The sequence below is a fragment of the Neovison vison genome, chromosome 10 (assembly GCF_020171115.1).
Source record: "Neovison vison isolate M4711 chromosome 10, ASM_NN_V1, whole genome shotgun sequence".
NCBI classification, from domain to species: domain Eukaryota; kingdom Metazoa; phylum Chordata; class Mammalia; order Carnivora; family Mustelidae; genus Neogale; species Neogale vison.
This window is the reverse complement of record NC_058100.1, coordinates 50,278,629-50,289,388: the sequence shown is the minus strand read 5'-3', so window position 1 is coordinate 50,289,388 and position 10,760 is coordinate 50,278,629. Positions and strand designations below refer to the sequence as shown.

General features: G+C 43.1%; 1 protein-coding gene across 1 annotated transcript; it reads left to right on the top strand.

Annotated features, from left to right (window-relative positions):
* The first annotated feature begins 372 nt into the window (after window positions 1-372).
* On the top strand, window positions 373-8,999 carry ARPC5 (actin related protein 2/3 complex subunit 5). The gene is made up of 4 exons (XM_044267275.1): window positions 373-734; window positions 3,077-3,149; window positions 5,681-5,857; window positions 7,637-8,999. The coding sequence occupies exons 1-4, from the start codon at window positions 592-594 to the stop codon at window positions 7,697-7,699; spliced, it is 456 nt and encodes a 151-aa protein (XP_044123210.1). The 5' UTR covers window positions 373-591; the 3' UTR covers window positions 7,700-8,999.
* The last annotated feature ends 1,761 nt before the right edge of the window (window positions 9,000-10,760 follow it).

Genomic DNA, 10,760 nt, shown 5'->3' with positions numbered 1-10,760 from the left:
CCACCTCACAGGCAAGTCCGGGCCAGCCGGACCTCACGCAGGACCCAGATGACAGGTCGCCGGCAGCGGCGGCGGCAGCAAAAGCCACCCGCCCCCAGGGCCCATAGCCACCAAGCTAAGGACCCCCCCCACCCCCCGCCCCGACTGGACCGCAGAGAAGCGTTGCTATGGAAACCCTCTGAGGATCACATGACGGCACCGGACGACCAATTGCCTCTTCCCTCAGCCCGCGGCCCCGCTTTCGGCCCTCCCCCGGCCCCGCCCCCTCCGCCCCCGCCTCCTTCTCCCAGCCCCGCCCCTTTCCTGCAGAGAGCCCGCGTCTGCGCACTGCGTTCAGCGCGCTCCCTCCCTCGCGCGCGCTCCCCGGGGAAGAGCGGGGGCGGCGTAGGAGGCTAGAGAAGAGCATGAAGCTGAGGAGGAAGGAGCGCCGCCAGCGCGCAGGCCCAGAAGCGCCAGAGCCCTGACTGCCGGCGACGCCCCAGAGCGGAAGAGGGAAGTGAAGGCGCCAGGCTGCGGGTTCCTGGTGGGCTTCGCTTACCGAGGTAGAGGCAGCAACCCAGAGGAGGCTCTCGCCGCCGGTCCGGATCCGGGATGTCGAAGAACACGGTGTCGTCGGCCCGGTTCCGGAAGGTGGACGTGGATGAGTACGACGAGAACAAGTTCGTGGACGAGGAAGACGGGGGCGACGGGCAGGCCGGGCCCGACGAAGGCGAGGTGGACTCCTGCCTGCGGCAATATCCTTGCGTCCGCCGGCCTCCCTTCCCCGTCCCGCCCCGCCCCTCTCCCGGGACCCCGCAGCCCCCCGGGCCAGGGGCGCGGAGCTGCCCCCAGCGGCCCATGACTTAAATCCGTCTCTCTGGGGTCCTCCGCTCTGAGAGGGCAGGGGACACTCCCATTTCTACCCGAGACCCCGGGGACCCGCCTCGGAAACTCGCCCTTCCCCGCGCGCCCTGCCCGCCCCGATTCCTCAGGTTGCGTCCGGAGTTCCTGCCTCCGGGAACTGGCGGGGCTGGCCGCGCCCTCGCCGCGGCGCGGGGGGAGGCATCTGGTGCTGCCCTCTGGCTCTCGGGGGGCGCTCACGTTGGCCTCCCCAGGACGGTGCTGGCCGGAGTCACCTCGGCTCCAGAAATTTGTGATTGGGAGTAGCAGGCTGCTGCTTCTGTTTTGGTGGTTTGGTTTTGGCAGCGTTGGGAGAGTTTATTCCTTGCTGGGAGGGATGGGGCGGTTTGCAGAATGGAGGCCCTCGGTCCTTTTAGCCCCTGGGCGTTTTTTAAAAGCATTATTATGTAAAGAGAAAGGAATTTGGCAAGATAAAGATTGCAAGGTACAGAATTTGTTAACCGGGAGGAAGGGAAAGAATACGGAACAACCAACTCCCGAGAAGGAAGGTTGGAGGCTTTTTACCTGCTAGGCGAGGGACAATGGAAAGAGGGATTGCATATGGAGAATCCCTGGAAATATTTAAAATAAACCCCAGTGAATAAAATAGACGATGAGTCATTTGTACAAAGCAGGATCATTTTTGTAACCCTGAAATCGTTTCCATTTCAGTTAAAATGCGGCTGTCAGTTCCTGGGTTTTGTTTTTGCATATTTGAATATTCATAAATTTGCGCATTTGCATCACATCTTTTTTAGAAGAATGTAAATGTTGCAACAACTAATGCTGTAATTTTAGAGAATCTCAATTACTGAATTCACTCATTTCTAATTATTCTTGAATGTATTATAAGATAGGGAAGACTCTAAACCCTTTCCTCATCAGTGTCCTATTAAATAAAGTATAATGGAGAAATAGGAGTGAAAATATTGGTTGTAACTATATCTAGTCTTAAAGGCACCTAAAATACAGCACTAAACATTTATCAACATACAGATGTTTTTTTGATTTCCACAACTTTCACAGTCAGCTGTTGCTATTTTGCATTACTTAAATACTTAAATGCTTTAGTTCTTAAAAATGAGCCAGTCTGCAAAAGACGTGCTTTTCTAGAAGTTCCGTTAACCCTTGAAAATAACAGCTGACCACCACCCAGAGGGGTTTTTTGGTTTGGGGACTTTTTTTGGTCAGACTTGTTTTTCTCTCTTTCTCCCAGACATAAGCAGTGGACGTGACTCTGTCTGAAAACACTCTTTGTGGTGGATAAATGATGTTTTGTGAACTAACTTTAGGTTGATGGGTGGTGAGTCTTAACTGGTACGGCTGTATCCATATAATGGATCTGCTTTTTAATCACTATGGTAAAATAAAAAGATACTGTCTCTTCTCTCGTTGCAACCAGAAGAGACAAGCTCTGGGCCAGGCACTACAGATGGAGGAACAAGTGAACTCTGTGGTTTTCCTTTTAGGGGAATGACTGTATATTCTGACAGTCTGATTGGCCTTCCGTGTCTCATACTTGCTAACTCACTGGTGCTTTCAAAGACTAAATTTAATAGGTATGACCTAAAACAGTTTCAATAACCTTTATGAAATATAAGAGAAAATAACACAAAACAGAAAAATTAAGCTACTACCTAAAGGTCCTTGAATTACTAGATCTTTTATAGTGCCTCTTTTCGTTAATATTGAGAGATTGCTGAGGTATATCATTTAGAGTGCTGCAATAATCACCAGCATTTTCTACCCGCATTTCAATTCATATAGAATATAATTGTAGCAAACGTTTGGTCTCTATTTTTCCAGTCAGAATCACATAAAAAGAAATCTTGGTTGAGAATATGCTGTTTCATTTTGGGACCGGATAATTCTGAGATACGTATAATTTTTTAGAAATGTAACTGGATAATGTTTGCATCTGTGTCTTACTGGAAGAGAAAAGGCTATCACCAGAGTGTTCATTTAGTAGTTAGAGCCAGACAAGAACTGGTCTTTGCCTTATTACTTTCTCTTATGTCTTTAATATTTTACATTTGATTGACATCCTGGAAACCAACATGCTGAGTTTTCCAATATTCAACAGAGTGACCGCGGTAATTTTTCTTTCTATGCATAAAGTCAGGTCTTAAGAACCAGTGATATTTACAGTGCTTTCCTGAGGGCTGCCCTTTGGTGCTATCCCCTTAACCTCCATCACAGGAAACATGACCGCCGCCCTCCAGGCAGCTCTGAAAAATCCCCCTATCAACACCAAGAGTCAGGCAATGAAGGTAAGTCCCAGACACACAGTGATCTCTGCTGATTCCAAAGCTTTCTTACCAGAATCCTCTGAAGTGTTGAAGTCAACAAATATTTTAACCATTTATTATTGTCTTTGATGTGGAAGAGCTTACTCTGTAGTTTGATAGGTAAAAATTTATATGTGAAAAACAGCAATCCAGTACTGAGTTATGAGAATGAGAGCTTTTTTGTGTGTTTATTGGAGGCACTTGGGTTGAATTTGAGCAGAGGCCTGAAGAGTAAAACTCTTGAAAAATAAACAGATTCTATTTGGCTGCTTTTTAGAAATTTTTCTAAATTATGCAAGTATTAAATGTTTATATAACGGGCACCTGGGTGGCTCAGTGGGTTAAAAGCCTCTGCCTTCGGCTCAGGTCATGATCCCAAGGTCCTGGGATCGAGCCCTACATCGGGCTCTCTGCTCTGTGGGGAGCCTGCTTCCTCCTCTCTCTCTGCCTGCCTCTCTGCCTGCTTGTGATCTCTGTCTGTCAAATAAATAAAATCTTTTTTAAAAATAAATAAATAAATAAATGTTTATAGAAAACTCAGAGAAGTGGGGACAAAAGCATAATCATCATCCCCCTGTCCAGAGGTAGCCAGTTACTACTTTTTGGTGTTGCTATATGCTTACAGAGTTTTTGGATTAGTTGTCTTGCTGCTTTTTTTTTTAATGGAGTTTTATAACTGGCTTTTTTAAAAAAAATATATATGAACATCTTTCCTTGGCAATAAGTTTATTTCAAAAGCATCTTTTTTAATGGCTGCATATAGATAGGCTTCAGTTGACATGTAACTAATCTCCTTTTGTCATATGTTTAGGTTATTGACCTGTTGTTGTAAACAGTACTGAAATGAACATTTGGGGTATATTGTTACTTTTTTTCTTTGAATGAATTCCTAGAAGTGAATTGTTGGGTTTTTAGAATGCACATTTTTTAAGGCTTTTGGTACAGGTGGTATTGCCAGAAAAACATGACTTAGCATCCCCAGCAGCGGTCTTTCCGGAAATTCTGGAGAACTTATTTACTGATTGTTTAAAATGAAGCCCAGAGCTCTGACCCCATGGTCTCTAGGAACCCTAAGGATCCCTTTAACTGAATACAACTAATAATTTAAGTAGATGTATAATAATTACCTCACCAACAATGAGAGGAAACATTTTCTTTGGTCTTTGAAAATGGTGAGAGAGGTCATTGAAATTCCATTTTTACCACCTTCTGCTTTTACATAGGTGAGTTTTTATCACAGTTTGCGGGTGGGAAGTTATAGCTGTGGTGGTTAAGAATATTTTTCTAAATTGGGTAATTGCACAGTCTTTAAACTGAAGACAACGATAGGTGGTAGAAACATTCTGTAAACTCCTGAACATTAGGAATGCCAAAGATATCACTCTTGAATAGGCGAGGTGACAGCCTTTTATCAAAGAAAAAAAAAATCATTGTAAAATGAAGATCACTATATCTTATATCTTGATTGTAGATATGAAACTTAAAATGAGTGTTCTTAAAAGCTTATTTTTATTTATTATTATTGAAATTCTATATTGAACCATAGAATTGTTTATTATTATTGGTTCTATATCGATTTCAATTATTATTGAAATTCTATATTGAACCATAGAATTGTAGTTCATTTTTTTCTTTGTCCTCAGGGGTTTTTTTGAGGTCAAGAAGTAAAATTTAAATACTGATTTAATAAAATGGGCAAGTTATCATATGTGTTTGTAAGCAAATCCTTTCAGCTCTCCTTCAGACATGTCAAGAGTCTGTCCCCTTCCACTGCTCCGATGCGAGCCCAAGCCAGCCTGTATTATCGCAGTCCCTTCCAAACTGGTCTCCCAGCTCTGCCTCGTTCCCTGCCTCCCCACCAGCCCGGCATCAGCTTATTCTGGGCATGGCAGCCAAAGGGATCCTGTTAAAATACAAGTCAGTTTATCACTGTTCTTCTCAAAACCTTCCAACATCTTCTCATTTCTCTTAAAGCCAGAATCCTCACAGTGGCCTGCGGGGCTTATGTGGTCTGTCCTCCCGCTGCCTCTCTGACTTCCTGTCCTACTACTCTGCCATATTGCTCTGGCCCCCAGGGAGCTTTCTGCTGTCCTTGAACACCTTGGACACACAATAACAGCATTTGTTCTTTCCTCTGTCTGAAATGGTTTTCTCAGATATACCCAAGGATGCTTCTTTACGTCCCATCAGGTTTTAATGTCACCTCAGTGTAGCCTTTCTGGAACAACCACTTCACACGCACGTCTAAATGTTCTGTTCTGGGGCACCTGGGTGGCTCAGAGGGTTATGCCTCTGCCTTCAGCTCAGGTCATGATCTCAGGGTCCTGGGATCAAGCCCCACATCGGGCTCTCTGCTCAGCGGGGAGCCTGCTTCCCCCTCTCTCTCTGCCTGCTGCTCTGCCTACTTGTGATTCTCTCTCTCTGTCAAATAAAATCTTTTTTAAAAAGACATTAATTAAAAATAAATAAATTGATAGATAAAAATAAATGTTCTGTTCTTTATTTATCCCCAGGATCGAGCAGGCAGCATTGTTTTGAAGGTGCTCATCTCTTTTAAAGCAAATGATATTGAAAAGGCAGTTCAATCCCTGGACAAGAATGGTGTGGATCTTCTAATGAAGTATATTTATAAAGGCTTCGAGAGCCCCTCTGACAATAGCAGTGCTGTGTTATTGCAATGGCATGAAAAGGTAAGTTACAAATTCTAAATCACTATGACTGGCACCTTTATAACAGAAAGTAAACATGACACACCTTCTACCACCTAAATAATTATTTTGACTTCTCGGCCGTACATCTTTATTTTTACAAATAAATGCATGAAAATGCAAGTTTAGATTTATGCTTACTGACCTTGGTTTTAAGAGATTCTCGTTTACAACACATTCAGTGATGAAAACACACACTAAAGAGATAGTAAACTCATCTTTGTCAAGTCACTTGATGGCTCATCCGTGACCAGATAAAGAGAGCTAACATTTATGGATGGGGTAACCAGGATTTTCCCAAGATGGCCCCAGTTTATGCCTGTTCTCCCAACATAATTATGACTAGTTCCCTTTCAGTCTCCAGTGTACCAGTTGGAGAGTAATGTATATGGTCACTTTACCATTAGTTGATATTTCATTTAAATCTTACAATGACCCTACAAGGTATATAAACATCTTTGTCATCCTCAGTTTAGAGGTGAAGAGCCCACTTAAAAACCTAAGCCACGTGGTTCCTGTCCAGTGTCGGGATCATAGCAGCCATTGGTGGAGCACTTACTGTATTCCAAGCACTCTCCCAAGCACTTTACAAATATTAATGCCATTAATCCTCATAAAAATACTAGGAGAGAAAGCTTGTTGTCATACCTGTTTAGGTGGATGGAGAAACTGAGGCCCATGTTAAGCCTTGATTGCTTCCTGACATCAGTCACCAGTTTTTTGCCATTCTGTCCACTCAGTAATTCTCCAGCCATGCACTCGGATACCTCCCTAGTGCAGCTCTTTGCAGCCTCTCTCCGTCTGTTGCTGTAACTTCCTATCCGGGCCTCAGGCTACCAGTTCTGCCTCCCTCGAATCTGTTCTCCACCCAGTTGGCCAGAATGCCGTCTCTCCAATCCAGATCTACCCTGTCAGCCACCTGCAGAATGAAGCCCAGGTTCCCAAGTCTAGCCGCTCCTCTGCTGTGTTATCCTTCCCCTTATCCTCCAGCAGTGAGCAGCGTAATCGTGTGCTTTCCCAGAATACACTGTACTGTTTCACACTCCTCGACCTTTGCTCAGGATTTTCTCTGTGTCTGAGTGCCTCCTCCCGGAGGGCACACCTCTGTCACTGCATACATTATACTCGCATGATCTCCTTACATATCTGTCCCTTCCTGGTAGACCAGAAGATGCTCTGTCCGTAGCATCCAACACGGTACCCAGTACACAGAAGTATTTAGGAAGTAAGCCAGAGCTTTCAATTCCTGATACTCAGGACTTGCAGTTTTTGAAGGTAAAGTCAAAATTAAAGCTCCCAAGTTCTTAGCTATTGAATAATACATTCTTAGCTTGGGGGGATAAAAAGAATCTGACAGACTGGCTAATATAAATGGAACTTAGGGCAGTTGATCCCAGTTTGAATTTCTTCCTGACAGAGCTAAGAGAGCAATATGCAAGTTCTAATTTATATGTGAGCACTTGTTTTAGGCAAGCACATGCTGTAAGAACATCCTGTTACGCGAAAACAACATAGTAGAATATCAGCTACTGTCTCACTGGCATGTGGGTGCACGAAGCAGGGACTCCGAAGGTGGTGTGGGTCTCTGTGTGCTGAGAACAGTGCCTGGCGCACAGTGGGTGTGCAAGAAATGCCTGTGAAAATTAATGAATCCAAAGCCAATAGCTGGACACATTCCTTCTTTAAGAAAAATGTTTTACTTGGTATGAGAATTGACCCTTTCTGATCCCATCAGCATTTAACGTTTTGGTTTCTTCTTAGGCACTTGCTGCTGGAGGAGTCGGATCCATTGTTCGAGTCCTGACTGCAAGGAAAACCGTGTAGTCGGCAGGAACTGGATAGCCTGTGGGTGTGTGGGAGTTGCTGGTACCAAGACCAAAACAACCAAATGCCACCGCTGCCCTTCAGGCAGCATCTGTTTCTCTCAGCTTTGCCTTCTTGCTTCCTTTTTTCATATCTGTAAAGAAGAAAATCACATATCAGTTTTCCTTTCATGAAAATTGGGATAATACAGAGGAAATGTTTATGAACAGAAGTATTCCATGCTCTCAAAAATGATTTCAGTGTATACCTGTCTGTATATAGTACAGTTTGCCTTCAAGTTTAATTGTGCAATTTTAACCCCTATTGGCTTGGTGGGGTTTTGTTTTGTTTTGCATTTTTTTAAGGTGTTTTGTTTTGTTTTTGACAAATAGTGAGAAATTTGATCAGAATTTGAGGCCAGTTTCCTAACTCATTGCTAGCCAGGAAATGATCTTTATAAAAAATACAGTTGAGAAACTGGCAGCTATTAACATTGCAAAACTGGACCATAATTCCCTTATTTAAGCAAAATGTGTTGCTGGAATGAGTGGTGGGTGAACACCACTCCAAGTTGCAGCTTTGTTTCTGCTTACCTCCAGATCACATGAGCTTAAGTACGTTTCTTCCTCTCTGCATCCGATAATCATGGCCTCTCGATTTCTTTGTGGTCTCCAGGGTCCAGAGCAAGGAGTCTTGCTCTACAAAAATGTATCTAGGAAATGCCAGAGCCAGTTTAGCACGAGCATAAAACTTTGTTCTAATAATATGACCCAATGTGGGGAAACTACTCCAAATGAGAAAAGACGTGGAAACAATGATGAAGTTCAAACTCTGGGCAGCCTCTGAATGAAACGCTCTTTTCTTTAGAAATATAATAGCTGCCTTAGACATTATGAGGTATATAACTAGTGTTTAATATGCCCTATAAATGTCTTCAGTGTTCTTCAGGGTAATTAGGATCTTAAAAGATTTGGTTCAGATCCAGACACATTAACAGTCTGTATTTTAGCTCAGTGGTTTTTAAAAAAGGAAAATGCCACATAGCAAAAAGTGTTTACTTTGTTGGACAAACCAAATTGGTCGGTTCTCAAAAAATGACCGGTGCTTATAAAATGTTACCATTCAGTAACTCCAAAACAAACCACCTGAATGCACATGACCAAGAGGGAAATCAGCCTGTGTTTAGTATTTACATTGGACACCAGTTTTGTAATCACTGTCTTATGTGAGAACTGGTGGAGAAATTCTATAACCTCTTTGCTGTTTTTGATACCTGCTTTTTGTTTTGTTTTGTAAAATGATAAAAGTTCAGGAAATAAAATGTCAGTGTTGAATAATTTATTTTTCTCTTATTTTAATACTTATGAACGTGTGGTTAATTAAGGGGGAAGATTTCCTTTTTTCCCAGTAGGTTATGGTACTTTCGACAAGAAGTAATTTGGTACAGAAGATTTCTAAATCTCCTTTATTCACATGTAAAGGAGAGAGTCACTGATGAAGGCAGGGTACTGCTGGAGCCTTGGGAATGATTCCATAGCCCTCTGGATGCCAGCTGAGCCCCCAAGTATCACTGCCCAAAGACCAAAACTAGAATGTGCCAGGTAGCCTAGCAGCTGTGGTCCATTGCTCCTGGCCTGTACACCCTTTCTCACCCCACAGCCTCTCTTGTCTCCACACTGGCCCTGATTAGTAAAGCTCTAGAAACCGAAAGGGCAACTCAGAAGGCTGGGAGTTAAGCGAAAAAACAGATAGTCAAGTAGGTACAGCATAACCCCTTACAAACTTGAAAATGAAAACAGAAGTGGTATTGCAATACTTCTTTGTAAAATTCTTCTTAACCTCATTTTCATGACGATCAATGTTGTTGGAGAATATTCTGGAGTTCCGTATCTTACAGTTCCCCAAATGGGTGTTTTCTAAATCTGCCAGTGTATCCGCTTCACTCAGGGAGAGAGTAAAAAATTTAACAATTAGGGCAGCACAGGGACTGATTCAGAGTGGATGCTGGCTGGAGACCACTGGCTCACCCGATTGCTCTGGGCTGACTGAGCCTGGGGGGTGGTGACCACACTGCCCAGCTTAGGGGGTTAGTCAGGGTGATTGCGGAAAACCAAATCAAATCCTAAGGGGCACTTTGGGCACAAAAGTAGTTCTTTCCTTTCCATTCCCTTCTACTTGAGTCTCTGGGTTTTTTTGTTTCATTGTAGCCATTTTTGTTTGTTTTGCCCTTGCCATTTTTAAAGGGGGCAAAATGGCACACATCCCCTCTTGGTAATTAGGTGACCACACCATGTAGGCAACAGTCATACTTGATAGTAAGTGTGCTGATGTCATAAGGAAACTCAGTAGCATGTATGTGCAATCAATCTATAGATGCTACAAATTAGCAAATTGTTATTTTTTAAGCATTTACTGTGTTACCAGGGATCATGAAGACCATAATAGAAGAGTAATAGTACGCTAGCAATAAGTATATTTGTCAGTAATAACTTCACTTAAACAGGTATGAATAATTTTATCCTCTAAATATATTCGAGCATTTCTTAAAATGCCAGTTGAACCTTTCTTAAAATGCCAGTTGAACATCAGTAATTCTGCCTGGGTCCATGTGGTCCAGAGGTACATGAGCTTTTTTTAAAAAAACATGATAGGATAGAACCCTTTTTTTTTTTTTTAAAGATTTTATTTATTTATTTGACAGAGATCACAAGTAGGCAGAGAGAGTGGGGAAACAGGCTCCCCACTTGAGCAAAGAGCCCGATGCGGGGCCCAATCTCAGGACTCTGAAATGACCCAAGCTGAAGGCAGAGGCTTAACCCTCTGAGCCACCCAGATGCCCCTTACATGAGCTTTATAAAAGATAAAAACCTAACCCAGATAGAACACAAGTAACAGGAGACCAGAGGCATAGTACCCCCAGCACATCACGACTTTTAATTTCCAAAGCAAGGTTCTGAGTGAGAGTATGTGGATTAAGATACAAAAGCTACCCTTTGTTGACTATTTATGATGTGTCCAACCCGTTGCATATTTTATCTTCAAAACTGAAGCTTGGAGAACATAGAGAAGATCCCATGGTTTG

Excerpts from the sequence above, each read along its gene's own strand:
- ARPC5 (XM_044267275.1), top strand. The coding sequence starts at position 592 with ATGTCGAAGAACACGGTGTCGTCGGCCCGGTTCCGGAAGGTGGACGTG. Across the intron at positions 735-3,076 it reads GTGGACTCCTGCCTGCGGCA|AGGAAACATGACCGCCGCCC; the intron begins ATATCCTTGCGT and ends AACCTCCATCAC. Across the intron at positions 5,858-7,636 it reads TATTGCAATGGCATGAAAAG|GCACTTGCTGCTGGAGGAGT; the intron begins GTAAGTTACAAA and ends GTTTCTTCTTAG.